This window comes from Bombyx mandarina, chromosome 18 (genome assembly GCF_030267445.1).
Source record: "Bombyx mandarina strain Sakado chromosome 18, ASM3026744v2".
NCBI classification, from domain to species: Eukaryota; Metazoa; Arthropoda; class Insecta; order Lepidoptera; family Bombycidae; genus Bombyx; species Bombyx mandarina.
The window spans coordinates 1,828,644-1,847,918 of record NC_143224.1 but is presented as its reverse complement, the minus strand read 5'-3'; the positions used below and the strand labels follow the sequence as shown (position 1 = coordinate 1,847,918).

Here is a 19,275-nt window from a genome sequence, read left to right as displayed (position 1 = left end):
CGTCAACAAGCATCCGTAAGCGCACTGTTTACGTAACTACTTTCAAAATAGTCAAAAACCAATTCGAATCAATAAAATCGGTGTAACTTAATCGGCTTAAGTACGCTTTATACCGTATTTTATCGCTATTAATTCAAAAAAGTCTATAAAAACGACATCGTGGTAAAAGTTCTACCTAGAGTACATTTGTAAGGTCTATGTTATTTAAAGCCCACTGAGTTTCTCGCCGGATCTCCTCAGTGGGTCGCGTTTCCGATCCGGTGGTACATTCTGCGAAGCACTGCTCTTGCTAGGGCCAGTGTTAGCAAAAACTTCCGATTTGAGCCCTGTGAGCTCAACTACACGTTAGGGTGAAGCTGAAATAGCCTCTTAAGGCTATCAGCATAGGTAGGAAAAAGAAAAGAAAAAAAGTTGTTTAAGGAAATATTGTCGAAATGTTAAACCTAAAGTTAAACCTTCGTATGAGTCACTTAATAAACCGATAATACTAGCGCACTTGCAAAAAACATATTTGTATTAAACTATCAATCATGAGTATTTAGTATGAATAAAGTAGCTACACTTGAATGTATGTACTGTAACTATACTGAGACCTTAGAACTGAGATCTTAAGGTGGGTGGAGCATTTACGACGTTTTTTTTTTTTATGGTTGATGCATTACTTGTGGCCCGGAGGCCTTTCCAGTTTCACCTGGACAGGTGGGCGAGCAAAGGCTTAGCCAGCAGGGGATTTGCTAACAACTGCCCGAGCGCTTCCGAAGAAGGCCTAACAATTCAAGAGCAGCTGCTTCGCGAATAAATCTACTACCGGATCGGAATCGCGACCCGCTGAGAAGACCCGGCGAGAAACTCAACGGGCTGATGCATGGGTTAGGTTGCACGTCGACCTCTTTGTCGAGTTCGACGAGTACGGTTACCGGGGTCCCTAAACCTGCTCCTAGTGTTAGAGCTGAAGGTGTCTAATGCAAGAGTTATTGGATCTAATGGATCCGTAAAGACGTGGTCGTAGATGTCTATGGGCTCCAGTAACCACTTAACACCAGGTGGGCTGTGAGCTCGTCCACCGATCTACGCAATAAACAAAAAAAAAGCCAAAAGGTTTATAAAATATTTTCTAAATAATTTTTTTTTGTTCTAGCGATTTTTTCGTAATTAACACATCACGGTCACACTCTAACATATTTACGTACTGCACTGTAAGTACTCTGTACACAAATATTTACTCAAGTGATTTAGGTACGAAGTAGAAACATGTAGAAAGCGCATTTCTATTTTACAGAGACGTTAACATGAAAGACGTTTTACGAACTCAGTAAAAAAATTATGACGATTCAATGCGAATGTCGATTGAGAGTATTTGTAAGTAGGTATGCGATTAATGGTATTAACGGTAGAAAGCAGGTTGGCTCTGTTCCTGGCATTGCTGATGATCATGGGCGACGGTAAATACTTACCATCAGATGGGTCGTGTGGGTTGTATGCTCGTCTGCATATACTGGATTTTAAAAAAATACGGTAGGCAGCAGGTTGGCTCTGTTCCTGGCATCGCTGATGACCATGGGCGACGGTAACCACTCACCATCAGGTGAGCCGTACGTTCGTCTGGTTTAAGGGTAATAAAAAAAACCAATGGGATATTTCTATATTATTAAGAGTACGTTCGTCTGTTTTAAGGGTAATAAAAAAATTACCAATAGAATTTTGTTATATATTAGTATTATATTTTTATAAGAAGAAACTTATGACCCGAAAGCAACGATCGTCTGGTGGAGTGGTAAGTGACATGGTCACTACACAAGGGGGTCGCGGGTTCGAATCCCACCAAGGGAAGATATTTTTATGATAAATATCTTCTATGTCTTTTCCAGGGTTATGGATGTATATTAAATATATGTATGTGTATAATAAAAATCTTACATTTATTTCCGTTATCTGGTACCTGTAACACAAGTTCTTTACGAACTTAGCACGGGACCAGTTAACGTGGCGTGATTGTTATAAAATATTTATTTATTATTTATTTATTTCTAATTTCACCAGGACAAGTGGCTAAGTACCAGCTCATCCTGAAGGGGACCGGCTTAATACAGCCACTGTCAAAATACAACTGAAACTTTGATCTCCAACCTCAATAGTGACTATGGTCTCCGCTCCAATTAGCGACAGGACCGTGAACTAGTCCGTCTCAACTTGCAAGCACTTTCAGTACTTAACGCAGGACAACAATGAAACCAGGTAACCAAGAAACGAAAACAAAACGTTCTTCGGAACCACGGCAGACTTCCATTCATAAGAACAAACAAACAAAGAAGCTATTTTAACAAAAAAGACTTATCTGGAATTTACTTTGCATGGACTTGGCATGGAATTTTGAGATCCTATTTTTAACTACAACAGTGTGCTTAGTGCTCATATTTTCATATTATATACAGCTCATATTTTTGTATGGAATGAGATTGTTTGCCTACGTTTGCCATTAGGGGCGCTGTTCCAACTGCATACAAAATTGGGTTAACTTTTACGCTAGCGAGAACGTTAAAAAACTCGCACTAAGTACCTACACAGGTGACAGTACTGACGATTCGTGTCGTTAACTGCTTAGAAAATCATTTTAACTTTCGGGGTTTAGGTGTTGTTCATCCATAACAGCCGAATATAACATATTGAGGCTTTTAACTGGGTAAAGTTTTGTTTGTAATACTCTTCACACGGTTGAGCGCGCTATGTGCATATAGAAAAGATTTTATTTATATTGCTTAGGTGGGTGGACGAGCTCACATCCCACCTGATGTGGTTACTGGAGTCCATAGACATCTACAACGTAAATGCCCCCACCCCACCTTGAGATATAAGTTCTAAGGTATCAGTAAAGTTAATATGACTGCCCCACCCTTCAAGCCGAAACGCATTACTGTCACGCCAGACATAGGCAAGGTGGTGGTACCTACCCGTGCGTACTCACAAGAGGTCATACAACCAGTAAGCCCGGCTTTAAGAAAAAATTAATACACGGAAGTGTCTCAAGCCTTGACCTCTTTAATGAATAACAGTTTAATACACAATTGGTTAATGCATCAAAAAACTATAACATTATTTCGACACTTATGTTTGGGGAGCGATGTTATACCTAATAGACCTCTTAGAAACAAAAATAATTAGATTAATTAAACTGGTTACTATTTTACAAAACTACAATCGCATTTATCATGCATTAAAGCAAAACTAGCATCAAAACAAAACGTTACTTACCAAATCAAAAATAATAATTACACGAACGTAGATAATAAAACCTAAAAGCAACATTAAAAAGGCCAACGGAACAATAGGAAAAAATTACCTTTTAAATAACTGTTTGTAATGCATCCCGGGATCCCTATACACACATCACTGAGCACAGACACAGAACACAAACACAAAAAAACGGTCGGTACACTCAAAACAATCCAGTATAGGAAGCGTTACAACAGGTGGGGTACAGGTAGATAGATGGATATTTTAATAAAAACACGTACATCACGCGCGAGCGTCGGAGTCGAACTGTCTTAATTTCTAAGGCGGTAAGTAGTCATTGACTACCTGCGTGAGCGCACGATGGAACGTCTTCGTGCAGTGACAAGGCTAAGGTCGCGTTTAATGTTGGGATTTTTTATTATTACTAGGTGACCCGGCAAACTTCGTAGTGCTTCAATCGATGAATAAAAGACCTAAGCTTTTGTGTAAAATAAACTGAAAACAAACAAAAGGAATCCGTCCGATAGGGGGGGACACATCAAAGGAAAAACTAAATTGTTATTTTTATTCAATTCCGAGCATTTGCATATTATTATTTATTTACCTTTTAAACCTTCTCTGGACTGAATAATTCAAGACCAAAATTAGCCAAATCGGTTCAGCCGTTCTCGAGTTTTACCGAGACTAACGAACAGCAATTCATTTTTATATATATAGAAGAAGAAGACGAAGATGGAAGATGGAAGATGGAAGATGGAAGATGGAAGATGGAAGATAGAAGATAGTTGGGAAGACTAGCACTTTTTTTCTTTTCCTACACATTCTATTAACCTGATTCTAGATTCACCGAACTAGTAGGTGAGCTCGCGGCGCTCAAACCTAACGTTGTTGCTAACACGAACCCTAGCAAGAGCCGTGCTTCGCAGAATCTACCACCGGATCGGAAACGCGACCCACTGAGAAGATCCGGCGATAGCGCTGTGTGAAAGCCTCTATACATTTTACGATTACTTGGAATACCTATCATAGGAACAACTCACCAGAAAAATAGGTAGTTCATTTTTTATTAGACCTAAGTGAAAGATTGTAAAGTTTGGGAGTAAGTTTCAAACAGCTAGGTATATGTATCAATATTAAATAACTCAAAAACAATTCTGTTTTGCCTCGTAATATACTAAGTAGATTTTATTTTTACTTACGACTGATTCTCTATAAAGCCTATCAAAATACTTTAATGTTATTATTTCTTGTAAAACGCCCAATACCATAGTTTTTGTTCTAAAATAGCATGCGTTCTTGACACTATTTCCTAACATAATTCATAAAATTTTTTTAATGCGTCGGATATCTTTTTATTTACTATTGCCGTTGCGTATTATTGCTGACGATTAAATCGATCGAAGTAGACGCCATCAGGGCGGACAGGAAAAACGTGAGGTATTTTATTGTTACAAACACAATTTTCAAGAGCACAATAAAAATCACTATTGGTATGAAACATGGATGAAAACAATTTTATTTGGTCAAAAACAACTGGAATGTATTTGAAAAAAATGATCTGAATTAAATATGTATGGCGAGAGGGGCCTTATTTGCAGTAACTACTGAGCTAAACCCGGCCACGCTTTGCTGTGGCTTCCACTAATGTTAATAATATAATACGTGAAGCAAAAACTTTGTATCCCTTTTTAAGAAAATTGCGCGGACGGAGGAGTATGAAATTTTCCACACTTATAGAGAATATAGAGAAGAAGTGCACAATGCTAATATTTTTTTTAAATAATGCATAAAAGATACATTAAATCAATAAAGAAAACATTACAAACACTACATACCATGTATTTGATGCACACACGCATACATACTATTTATTGTCAAACTTTTGTTCTTGACGTCTGTTGTCAAATTGAGAATAGAATATGGTTTGTCTTTGTTAATATTTTTTATAGTGTAGTCTTGGCGAAATTTGTGATTATAGAAGTATAAAATACAATCATAATAGTGTACAAACTTACAATTCCAATTAATTATAGTCGAATTTCGACTACTGCGGGACCTCTAGTGTTAATAATACTTGCTTTATTGTCCGTCTGATCGATTGCCACCAGTATGTATGTAGGTCAATTATACAACACATAAAAACTATGCACGAAAAACCCATACGTCAATATTCCGATCAACATAATAACATCTGACGTCATTCTACTTAAATTCTGGTTAACTGTATGAAAATTAAAATTGCACAAAACATACTTACCGTGTTATTACTTGCTCTATATTCTATTAGCATTCTAAACCTTCACATCGTTGGTATAAAGCGGTAAATCAATAAATCATGGTTTAGAATTGAACATTATATAAATACTACTATTTTACTGGTGGCAGGACCTCTTGTGAGTCCACGCGGGTGGGTACCACCACCCTGCCTATTTCTGCCGTGAAGCAGTAATGCGTTTCGGTTTGAAGGGTAGGGCAGCCGTTGTAACTATACTTGAGACCTTAGAACCTATATCTCAAAGTGGGTGGCGCATTTACGTCGTAAATGTCTATGGGCTCCAGTAACCACTTAACACCAGGTGGGCTGTGAGCTCGTCCACTCATCTAGCAATAAAAATAAATAAATAAAAGTAGTAAAACCCGGCCCGATTTGCTGGCCGATCTTTGATTTAACTATGATCCGATCGCTACCAAATTTCACAGGATCACCTGATGGTGAGTAGTTACCGTCGCCCATGGACGTCATCAATGCCAGGGGCACAGCCGAGCCGCTGCTTACCAATGTTTTGGCTATTCTGATAGACGGCTGCAACGCAATGCAGAAGCTGTTTTTCCCCTATCTAATCGTTGGTAGCCTAAGGAGCTATTCCAAATTCACGCAGACCGGTAGGTGAGCTCACAGATTTAACCTGAGAGTATTGCTAATATTAGCCCTAGCAAGAGCAGTGCTTCGCTGAAGCTGCTTCTAAATCGGAATCGCGACCCACTGAGATGATCTGGCGAGAAACTCAGTGGGTTGTGTCTATGGGCTAATTCGCACGTCGAACTCTTCGTCGGAGTCAACAAGTTCGACGAGGACGGTGACCGGTGCTTGAAGAGCCTAAAAGCACCGAGAGTGAATCCGGAGGATCCGACAAGACATGTTTTGGGCGAGGGCGGGAAGGATAGTTTATCAGCTTAATATAGACGCGACAGGATCACATATTACCTTAAACAATTTATCTAAACAAATAAAGTACGACTCGATACGCCCAAATATCAATCGACACGATAAACGCATACGATTACGTATCAAAACAAATTTTGTTCAACCCTATAATGCTTTTGATCTTACCAATGCTCAAAAGAGAGAATCTCATTTTCATACCAATCAGAAACTAATTTAAACGAACCGACTCACTTCAAATGTGACCTCAATTTAATCGCACAACTCGAATTATCTGTATTATTAACTCAATATTAAAAAGCACGTGAGTAATACAAACCAAACATAATAAATATGATATGTACCTATGTCTCAATAAGGAAACATTACGCTGTGATAATACACGTTCTGTGTTCGTCTATTTGTCAATAACGTTGCGAAATTACCGCCGATTGTAATGTAGAAACGTAAATACTTAGTACTAGATTTTTAATGATATTTATTAGTTTCTAATGAAAACCTGTCCCTCAAGTGTTATTTAAATTTTGTTAAAACAGCGTTGATGCTCTACCCTATGACAAGAACTTTCCCTGCAGATCAAAGGACACCATGTACCGCGTACTATTTCCATCGCAATCTGATTAATGATTTAGTAACACAATCTTCTATAGAAGACGAACCGCATAGAACCCTTCTTATTTTTATTAGTATTCGCCAAGTGATTGAATTCTGTAATCACTTACACTTCAAGATTTAGGTCATTTATTGTCTCCTCTTTGTTAGTTTGTCGTATCTTCTTTCTTCTCGTCTTGGCCCCCCTGATATTTAATGGTTGCTGAAGCCCATAGACGTAAATGCCGCTATCCACTTTGATACATGAGTTCAAAGTTACAGTTTAATAGTACAACGACTGCTCCAGCCTTTAAACCGAAACGTATTACTGCTACACAGCAGAAATAGCACCGGGCCGGAGCACAGTCGGGGCTATTGAGACGGCCGGTTAGGCTTTACGCAAAGCATATTACATCCATCCCACCGTCCCCAATGTATCTGGTCCTAGGGAATATTCTATGTTCGCACACTGAAGTTAAAAATCTTGAGACTTTCAACTCAAGTTTCAAGGTGAGCGACGACTTCCGACTCACGATGTCTATGGACTCCTGAAATAACACAACCGAATGACCGTGACCTTGTCTGCCTTTATATTGGTACGCCGGTAAGAGTAACGCCATCTATCGTCGAATAGTCGAACGAATATGGAAGGATCTAGTAACACCCAGAATACTCGATAATTACAACGCCATCTATTGACAATTAGCGGAAACTACTACTAGAGATGTGTAGAATATTCTCGAAAATTCTAGGAATGAGGTATCGGCTATAAAAGCGCTGTAGAGATGGCACGCAGTCAGTCAGTAATCGGAACTACTCGAAGCGAAACAGCGAACGGATCCCCTGAAGCGAAGCGGAACAAGCGAAATTAAAGTGTTTGTTGAGTGTTTTAAAGTGTTTGTGAAGTGTTAAATACAGTTTTTAAGTTGTACTTTGGTGAAATTTTATTGATCTCGAACCCCAGCGCGTAACAATATTGTAATAAAGACTTCTAGTGATATTATTACATGACCAATCTCATTATTCCAAATGAACCAAAAATATTAATCTAAAGATATTCGATCCAAGCAGTTCGCGTTACAGGTAACATGAACCTTGAACCTTGGACGGCGGTATCAATGTTACGGCTCTCGAAGCCTCTCCTCGGTTTCCTGAGCCCATCGTAACGGTAACTCTAAAAATTACTGTCACAACTCCTTTTAGTCATCGACTCGCTATTTGTTGCTTTACCGTTTCATGTTTTAAAAGGCAGCGGTCGAACGGTGACCGTTGTGATTTGTGCATTAATTCGGACGTGTTGGTATCAGTTTTTTTTTTTTTTTTTAGATATTTATTATTAACATAGAACTAGAAACACAATCATAATTTGCATCTGTGCTTGAACTAGGTGATAGGTGATAAAACCTGTATCTCAGCATATGATTCGTTCATACCTGTACCGGGTATGAGCGAATCATATGCTTAAACGAATTGGATTGTGGTAATTCTTGATAAGTTAAAGAGGAACGTCCTCTATCATATTTAGTAAATTTGTACATCGTGCTCCCAAAACTAAACCCATTCTGGTGTTGCTAATCGATTCCAAAACTGAACTACGGGATTTTTCGAAAATTTGTCGACAGTAGGTACGCGGCTTTCTCTCATTATAACTGTTAAGGCACTTTTAGGCTCGACTGGCGTTAGGGGGTTACTAGAGACTATAGATGTCCGCAACATTGAATGATTATGAAGTCGTCGTGGCCTAAAGGATAAGGATAATCTCAGACGGGTACCAATTTTTCTAATAAAATACGTACTCCACAAATATTCACGATTGACTTCCACGGTGAAGGAATAGCATCGTATAATAAAAATCAAACCCGCAAAATTATAATTTGCGTAATCACTAGTGGTAGGACCTCTTGTGAGTCCGCGCGGGTAGGTACCACCACTGTGCCTATTTCTGCCGTGAAGCAGTAATGCGTTTCGGTTTGAAGGGTGGGACAGCCGTTGTGAGACCTTAGAACTTATATCTCAAGGTGGGTGGCGCATTTACGTTGTAGATAGACATCCAGTAACCACAGGGCTCCAGTAACCACTTAACACCAGGTGGGCTGTGAGCTCGTCCACCCATCTAAGCAATAAATAAATAAAACTGCTTAGCAGGAATACAGTACGACCTATCTATATTTTAACTGTTGTTAAAAGCTATCATCAATTCCTTGGAAATGTTTTGATTTAACTGTTTCTTTGTAAGTAGACTGTAATAATTAAATACATAAATAACGAATTGACAGATTTAAACATATATGCTTAAATTCTGCGAGGCTAGTGGACTTAAAAACCAATAAGATTATCCTTTTTTTTTTCGGGACAATTTTTCTTTTTGTCATTTTTCGTCATTAGTGCCGTGTGGATTTTTCAAACGTCATTACGTCATTACGTCAAACGACATTACACCAAAATGTCGCATACTTGATTGTAGCTTTGAAATAAAAACAGGAAAAAATAATTTTATAAATTTGGTGTTGGCCATGAATAATTAATGTTAATTTAGATAAATTGCAGATATAGCTGCGACGAGGATACGGCGAAGGACCATTGATAACTCCGTATGGGACGGGAAGCGTCATGCCCTCATTGTCTAGCTAAGAGCAGACTTGTCGTTGCCAACCGTCTTGGCTGTAATGCTCGGCACCGACGTCGAAGAGACAGAGAGGCAGAACTCTTCCCTTTTTGCACCGATCGATTGCTGGAATCCTAACATACTACCTTTCGTAACCATAACTAATATTTTCTTACATTAAAATTCATTTTAAGCCAACGTAAAATTTGTTTCCACTCACCGATACTCTCCCGGTCCCAACTTGTTACTCTCGATGACAGCAGTGGCCCTGATCCTATGATCGGGCTGATCCAACAGTTTCTCACTACGGCCGTTGTTCAAATGCTCACGGGCAACACTGTACGCATCACTAATCACATCATTCACAACGCACACACTTAAATCTTTTTCGTCACTAAGTTCCTTCTTCTCGCTCTGATCGTTCTCGTGTTTTTCTCTCTCTTCTTCTATTGCTTCTTTGTTGTCGATTCCGTTCGTTATGACCGGTGTTGGTTTCGCTTGGAGAGCTTTAGGTTGAGATTTCGGCGATGATATAGTTGGCTTGCTTTCTATAGCACCGTTTTCATTAATGGAAGTCACGTAGACCGTCGAATTGGCTATATACCCGTTTAGCTCAGGTCTGTTCTCTGGTTGAGTTCGTTTTCTTTTGTTTAACTGTAATAAAATAGTTATTTTAGTCAAAAAATAGGCAAAGTCCTTACGCAAAATTCCTTCAAGTGGTCGTAAGCTCATCTTCTCATCCACGCCAATAAAAAAGGTTAAGAAATGTGGCAAAAAAACATTGGACATATGACAAGGGTTTTATTTTGCAAAAATTAAATTCGTACCTCGATACATCTTGAACCACTTGACCGCTCGTAAAGTGTATTCATGGACTGTAAAAAAGCTTTGTCTCTTTTTTAGACATGACTATCGGACTTTTAGTACAATATAAATGTGAAAGTTTGTCAGGACGCAGATGGATGGATATTTTTTACTATTTCATTCAGAAACTACCAGAAAAATTCTGATTAGGCTTCACAACTTTATATTTATATCAGAATAGCAAAAACGATAATAATACGAAGAACTGAAAAGTGGCGCGGCGCTTAGGCAGTATTTTTTTCCTACCTAATCGTTAGTAGCCTAAGGATCTATCCAAACTTCACGCGGACCGGTAGGTGAGCTCACAGGCTCAACCTGAGAATTGCTAATACTAGCCCTAGCAAAAGCAGTGATTCGCTGAATCTACTACCAGATCGGAATCGCGACCCGCTGAGAAGATCCGGCGAGAAACTCAGTGGGTTCTATCTATAGGCTAGTTTGCACGTCAAACTCTTCGTCGGAGTCAACAAGTTCGACGAGGACGGTGACCGGTGCTTGAAGAGCCTAAAAGCACCGAGAGTGGATCCTGGGGATCCGACAAGACATGTTTTGGGTGACGACGGCTTTGCGTTACCCCTTCGCCTGAGAGCAACTTAAACTATTTACCATTAGTAATAGTCGTTGCGGATCAGTCGGTTGTTGCTAGTGTCTAATAAATTCTTCTATATCGTTCCCTCACTGCTGAGGATCGCGACCACATATGACGTTCCTCCACTGTGTTGGATCATGGGTGGCATGGACCGCATGGTACACACTACCACCAAATGCTTCTCTTATAAATTCTCTCTATCTTTTTTTAATCTATCTCTATCTCTCTCTCTAATCTTTAATAAATTAATGATATTTTATTAGTTAGGAACATGTCACATCATTCTTTTTAACATCCTAAATATAGGCCGAGAGATAGACAGATTTTTGAAGTCGTCGTGGCCTAAGGGATAAGACGTCCGGTGCATTCGTGTTGAGCGATGCAACGGTGTTCGAATCCGAGGCGGGTACAAATTTTTCTAATGAATTACGTACTCAACAAATGTTCACGATTGACTTCCACGGTGAAGTATTCCTTCATCGTGTAATAAAAGTGAAACCCGCAAAATTATAATTTGCGTAATTACTGGTGGTAGGACATCTTGTGAGTCCGCGCGGGTAGGTACCACCGCCCTGCCTATTTCTGCCGTGAAGCAGTAATGTGTTTCGGTTTGAAGGGTGGGGCAGCCGTTGTAACTATACTGAGATCTTAGAACTTATATCTCAAGGTGAATGGCGCCTTTATGTCGTAGATGTCTATGGGCTCCAGTAACCACTTAACACCAGGTGGGCTGTGAGCTCGTCCACCCATCAAAGCAATAAAAAAAAATTAAAAAAGATAGAGCATGGCCCATTGATCCATGAGCACGAAAATTCTAAAGTATTACGAAACGGTGGTAATAATATGAAAACAATAAATGCGAAATTAAACCTATGTAGTAAACCGAAAGTAGTTTTAATCATATACTGAACATAAATGGTCTTATGAGGAGTTTTTATTGATTCAAGATAAGTTGGTGTCAATAAGTTCTGTATTTAACCTGCTCGGTTAGGTATCCTAATCATTTATATTTCTGTCGCGAAGCAATCCTTCGTTCTTGTTCGAAAGGTAGACAGACACTGCCGTGGTAAAATAATATAGTTGAGATTTGTGTGTGCAATTAGCTGTGCCTTTTTTTTTTTTTTTTCGGGTAAAGAGCCGAACCTCCTACGAGGTCCCCGCGCAAAAGGGGCACGCGGTGTATGTGAGACTCAAGGATCTGCATGGTGCTGTGAGCAGACCGCGGGCCCAAGGATTTTAGGGCCCACCCACTAAACGACTCCCCTGCACTCTTACACCCGACGTCCGATCCCCTCCGAGGTCAGAACCCGGATGAGGTAGGGGGGCTACCAACACTACAACCAGACGGCGCGGCTCACCCCAAGGACGCCCAGCCGACGGAGCTTTCGAGGCGAATCGAAGGCTCTGAAACGTCAGCCGTCTCGGTACGGCAGCCCGTCAGTTCACCCAGACGGTGCCGCTGGTGTCCCGGAATACCCCGCTGGACCAGAACCAGCCTGCCGGGTCGGGACGCGATACACCGTCGACCGGTCGCTCTATTTACTCCACGGCAGCGCGCTAGAGTGCTGGTAGCGCACCGCGCGGCCTCAACCCCCCAGGTCGCCCCTTGACCTTCACCGGGGGGAGGCCGCTACCTACAGCAATTAGCTGTGCCTTACCATTTCATTTTTTTAGACTGATACATATGATACCGGCCTTTATTTTTAACTATGAATAATTAAATTCTCCGTGTTTAGTCAAGTTTTTAATATTTAATAGTTGTGGGAAAATAACACAATGGAAATCTCATGATTGCTTTAAGTTCTTCGAAGTCGTTAAAGTAATTAAAATACAATTAGAAGTTCATTGTTATTCAATGGTATTTAAATTTACTGGTCTTTTTATCAAGCATCAGTTTATTGCCGTTTTGTTTTCGTGTCTTTGCGTTGTATAATAAAGGCCATTGGTATAATATACGGAGAATGTGCATTAGGATAGCTACCTCAAGCTGAAAGTAGATCTGTGAAAAGCTTGTGAACTGAACAGCACTTATAGATTGCCAGAGTCACTAACCCCATAAACACAGCCCACTGAGTTTCTCGTTGGATCTTCTCTGTGGATCGCGATTCCGATCCGGTGGTAGATTCTGCGAGGCACTGCTCTTGCTAGGGCTAGTGTTAGCAAATTCAGGTGTAGCCCGTGAGCTCATCTACCCGTCCGCGCCTAGCTCGAATAACCCCTTAGGTTACAAGCAGAAAATAAATAACAGTTTAAATAAACTAAAAAAATACGCTTTTATAAAAAATCCAACTAAAAAATAGAAAATATATCTTAATAAATTTGAATTAAAAATAGTGTAAGAAAAACTGATTTTATTGTAAAAAAAGCGTGGGGTGCATGGTATCAGTAGTTATAAATATTTTATGAACAGATATGAGTAGAAGGGTTATTTTGATAATACTAGGCTGCACTAAAAGTATCGGGAATGGAATATTTCCACTGTTCCTGTCATATTAAAATCTTTTTAATTGAAAACTCCTTGGTTTTAAAAATCGAATACCATTTATTTATTTAAAAAAAGATTCTCGGTCTTGTCACGAGGTTTTGTCAAACTTGTTTAGTCGTTGAGAAAATGGAATTGACTCGAGAAAATTCAAGAGCGATGATTTGTTATGACTATCGAAGTGGTTTAACACAAAAACAGTGTGTTGACCGGATGATTTCTGCATTTGGTAACGAAGCCCCATCCAAAACCACAATTTATCGCTGGTTTGCTGAGTTTCAACGTGGACGTGTCAAGCTCAGTGATGATCCCCGTCAAGGTCGTCCAAAAACTACAGTCACCCAAGAAAACGTTGATGCTGTGCGTAAGCTGATTGAGGAAGATCGACATGTGACATACCGCGAAATTCAGGCAACTTTAGACATTGGCATGAGTCAAATACAAATAATCTTGCATGAACAATTAGGTGTAAAAAAGTTGTTTTCGCGATGGATACCGCATTCGCTCTGTGAAGAGCAAAAAGCGGCTCGCGTTACTTGGTGCGTCAGAACTCTCGAAAGATTCCACGCAGGATCCTCAAATGCTGTATACAACATTGTATCAGGTGACGAATCCTGGATATACGCGTACGAACCCGAAACAAAAAACCAGTCACGAGTTTGGGTGTTCGAAAATGAGTTAAAGCCAACAAAAATTGTTCGTTCATGGAGTGTTGCAAAAAAAATGGTTGCCACGTTTGTCTCCAAAACCGGCCATGTTACGACTATTCCTCTTGAGGGACAAAGAACGGTTAATGCAGAATGGTATGCTAGCATTTGTTTGCCACAGGTCGTTTCTGAACTCCGTAAAGAGAACTGCAACCGCCGCATCATCCTCCATCACGACAATGCGAGATCTCACACCGCGCACAGAACAAAAGAGTTTTTAGAGCAAGAAAACATAGAATTATTAGACCATCCGCCGTACAGCCCCGACCTAAGCCCTAATGATTTCTATACTTTCCCTAAAATAAAGAATAAATTGCGTGGACAGAGATTTTCATCACCTGAAGAAGCTGTGGACGCCTATAAAACAGCCATTTTGGAGACCCCAACTTCCGAATGGAATGGTTGCTTCAATGATTGGTTCCATCGTATGAAAAAATGTGTAAAATTTCGCGGAAAATACTTCGAAAAGCAATAAATACATTTTTAAATAGTAATGTTGTGTCACTTCGTTAATTCCCGAAATTTTCAGTGCCGCCCTCGTATCCTGAAAAGCACCCCACGCTATTTTACAATAAAATCATTTTTCTTACACTATTTTTAATTCAAGTTCATTTTCTATTTTTTAGTTGGATTTTCTAAGAAAGGGTATTTTTTTTTGTTTTTTTAAACTATTATTTATTTTTAATTTTTTAGTTGAATTTCAATTTTTTCAATTTTCTTTTTTAATTTTTTTTTAATATTGAATTGTCATCCGTCTCTGATAGGTATACTAAATTTCGAATTAATCCGACGTTTTGAAGGGGGGTCAAAATCATGTTCAAAGATTCCGTTACAAACTAACATACACATACGTCTGAAGCGAATAGAGACGTATTAAAAATATTGACTAATAGAAACTCACCTCTACAGAGAGCTTGGACATGTCCACGGGCGTGATTCGCTTGAGGGCCGACAGCCGCTGTAGCCGCTGCCGGGCCTGCTCCTCCACGGCGATGAGGAACGCATCTTGGATTATATTGTGCCCGATATCTGATACTGAAAAAAAAGACGTATATTTTTCTACATTCAATATTAACAGAAGACATACATAGTTGACAATACATGTGAGACTTTCAGTAACCATTTAACATCAGGTGGGATGTGAGCTCATTCGCTTGTCTGAACAATATTTTTTTTAATTATATTTCGTTTGGAGCTTCTGCGCCTACAAAGGGAATTCGGTTCCCTCTATATTTTGTACCGTATGTTCTATAAGGAGCGCTCTGACGTCCATGAGCGACGGTGACCACTTATCAGGTGGGCCGTATGCTCATCTGCCTGCAAAGGCAATAAAAAATTTAAAAAAATTATGAGATGATCCCATCATCTTGTTTTTAACATCGCACCGCCCGCCACCAAAGTAGAGTTCATCCATAGAGCGTTTCCGTATTTTTCGTACACTCCAGTTTTAGAATAAATTTCCCTCCTCGGTGTTTGCTGAGCGCTATGTCATGTCTATCTTCAAACGAGATTTATGGAGAATACCCAATTACAGGCAGCTAGGTCCTTTTCTCGTCCACCTACAAGACCAATAACAAAAACTTATAAAAGTATAAAAAGAAAACGAATATAGTAGGACGTCTTGTGAGTCCGCACGGGTAGGTACCACCACCCTACCTATTTCTGCCGTGAAGCAGTAATGCGTTTAGGTTTGAAGGGTGGAGCAGCCTTTGTAACTTAACTATACTGAGACCTTAGAGCTCATATCTCAAGGCAGATGGTGGCATTTGCGTTGTAGATGTCTATAGGCCTCGGTAACCAATTAAAATCAGGTGGGCCGTGAGTTCGTCCATCCATCAATGGAATAAAATAAAAATAAAACCATATAAGATGTCACCACCCTGCCTATTTCTGCCTTGAAGCAGTAATGCGTTTCGGTTTGAAGGGTGGGGCAACCGTTGTAACTATACTGGGATTTTAGAATAGATATCTGTATATCTCTATGGGCTCCATTAACCACTTAAAGCCAGGTAGGCCGTGAGTTCGTCCACCCATTAATGCAATAAAATAAAATAAAAACCATATAAGGCGTCATAAAAATCTGCACGAAGAGACCAGATAAAGGAGACAGGTTGTACATTGACGACGGCCTGACTGCATCTATCAGCTGATATCATCCTGAGCTGTTAAATGGTCGAACGTAAAAGCGGGCTCTCTTAAAAATTTACTCGATCCCTGAGAACTCATAATCTGGGCTGCTATAATCCATCGCAGCACCGGAGGCCGGACGACGTATAAAATATTTAAGAGCCCCGCCCGGATTTTCTCTTCATAAATTATAAGTAAGTTAAAGGAGAGAGCTCGGAAAACGTTAAGTGGATTAAAATCTTTAGCGTGTTTACTAACGAAAAAGTTTAGCGGCACACTTGAATCCGTACGGGTCTGAACAAGTTTTCTTTATTTAGTGCTGTTTGTTTTAAGTGGACACTCAAGCTTAAAAAGTTAAAAGTTCGATAATTTCTCCGCGAGCTCTCAAGATCCCTATTGTTAAAATGTAACATGGCTAAATAATAGGTTGGGGAAAAAGTCTTTTCGTATTATAGTATGTTTTGCTTAGATGGATGGACGAGCTCACAGCCCACCTGGTGTTAAGTGGTTACTGGAGCCCATAGACATCTACAACGTAAATGCGCCACCCACCTTGAGATATAAGTTCTAAGATCTCAGTATAATTACAACGGCTGCCCTACCCTTCAGACCGAAACGCATTACTGCTTTACGGCAGAAATAGGCAGGGCGGTGGTACCTACCCGTGCGGACTCCCAAGAGGTCCTACCACCAGTGTTTACGCAAATTATAATTTTGCGGGTTTGATTTTTATTACACGATGTTATTCCTTCACCGTGGAAGTCAATCGTGAGCATTTGTTGAGTATGTATTTCAATAGAAAAATTGGTACCCGCCTGCGGGACTCGAACACCGGTGCATCGCTCTACGAATGCACCGGACATCTTATCCTTTAGGCCAAGACGACTTTTATGTGTGAGCTTGTAATAAAATCTCTTTGGCTATACTATTTGTATCTGGCTGGTTTTGGTATCATTAAAAGTTTAAATTTTTAAGAACATAATTCCAAATTCAAATTAGGAAAATGTGTGATTTTTTTTAATTTTCGTACTGTCAAGATGAGTGAATCTAATGAAGAAATTTGATACATTTTAAAATTTTACTACAAAAAAGGTAAAAATGCAACGCAAGCCGCGAAAAAAAATTGCAATGTTTATGGACCTAGTGCAGTGTCTGTGAGAGTAGCACAAATTTGGTTTGAGCGTTTTCAATGCGGAAATTGTGATATCAAAGATGCACGTCGCTCTGGTCGCCCTATTACAGAAAAAATGGATGCCATTTTTGAAAAAGTGGAGCAAGATCGGCATTTCAGTAGTCACGACGTAGCTGAAGAACTGGGAATTGACCACAAAACAGTTTTGGCGCATTTGAAAAAACTGAGTACACAAAAAGCTCGATATTTGGGTACCTCACGAGCTCACTGAAAGAAACCTGATGAACCGTGTACTCATTTGTGATTCTTTATTACGACGTAATGAAACCGAACCATTTTTGAAGAAACTGATAACTGGTGATGAAAAGTGGATCACGTACGACAAGAACGTCCGAAAAAGGTCGTGGTCAAAGGTCGGTCCGGCTTCACAGACTGTGGCGAAACCCGGGTTAACTCGCAACAAGGCGATGTTGTGTGTGTGGTGGGATTGGAAGGGCATTATTCATTATGAGCTGTTATCAACAGGCAGGACCGTCGATTCTGAACTTTACTGCGAACAACTGATGAGATTAAAGCAAGAAGTTGAGAGAAAGCAGCCGGAATTAATCAACAGAAATGGTGTGGTTTTTCATCATGATAACGCTAGACCTCACACATCTTTAGCCACTCAGCAAAAATTAAGAGAGCTTGGCTGGGAGGTGTTAATGCATCCGCCGTGTAGTCCTGACCTTGCACCTTCAGATTTCCACCTGTTTCGGTCTCTTCAGAATACTTTAGGCAGTGTCAGGTTAACATCACGAGAGGACTGCCAAAGCCAATTGTCGCGGTATTTTGATCTGAAGCCCCAAAATTTCTATAGCAATCGGATCATGTCCCTACCTACGAGATGGCAAAAAGTTATCGAACAAAATGGTACCTACATACTTTAGTTAAATGTAAATAAACTATATTAAAAATGTTGTGAATTTTCTTAAAATATGCGAAGAAACTTTTTCCCCAATTTATTATAATTTATAGCACCTTAGATAGAAAGCTGGCATTGAATAATAATGTTTTTTGTTTGCCTACGAAGACAGATTAGCCTACCACTTAAATCAGCAGTATCAGGAGCCCGGGCCAACCGCTGCCTTCCGGTAAGACCTTGTTTAAAGAAGGATGATACATCACTTGGCTAATTCATTATTTTCCAAAGACTGCGTTTGTGCCGATTCAAAATTCATGAGTAAAATTGTTTTCAGCGTTTCAAAAATAATCTACCTGATTTGTTAAATGAAATTAGCAAAATAACCCTACGAATGGTTTAAAACGTTTACGGTTATCAACGTTACATATTTAAATATACTAGAGGTCCCGCAGTAGTCGAAATTCGACTATAATTAATTGGAATTGTAAGTTTGTACACTATTATGATTGTATTTTATACTTCTATAATCACAAATTTCGCCAAGACTACACTATAAAAAATATTAACAAAGACAAACAATATTTAATTTATTCTCAATTTGACAACAGACGTCAAGAACAAAAGTTGATCAATAAATAGTATGCATGCGTATGTCAAATACATGGTATGTAGTGTGTGTAATGTTTTCTTTATTGATTTAATGTATCTTATAAGCATTATTTAAAAAAAATATTAGCTTTGTGCACTTCTTCTCTATATTCCCTATAAGTGTGGAAAATTTCATACTCCTCCGTCCGCGCAATTTTCGTAAAAAGGGATACAAAGATTTTGCTTCACGTATTAATAATATATTTAAATATATACTATTATTTCAAAAGTT

At 39.4% G+C, this 19,275-nt stretch overlaps 1 protein-coding gene across 7 annotated transcripts in view; it reads right to left on the bottom strand.

The window, feature by feature from the left end:
* The window catches only part of sdt (MAGUK p55 family member stardust), a 167,491-nt gene that overhangs the window by 122,568 nt on the left and 25,648 nt on the right, over window positions 1–19,275 (bottom strand). For all 7 annotated transcript variants that reach the window (XM_089734536.1, XM_089734538.1, XM_089734537.1 and 4 more), the window contains 2 exons: window positions 15,134–15,267; window positions 9,811–10,244 (listed from right to left, as the gene is read on the bottom strand). In XM_089734536.1, the coding sequence (XP_089590662.1) occupies window positions 9,811–10,244; window positions 15,134–15,267 (568 nt within the window). The remainder of the gene's footprint in view (window positions 1–9,810; window positions 10,245–15,133; window positions 15,268–19,275) is intronic.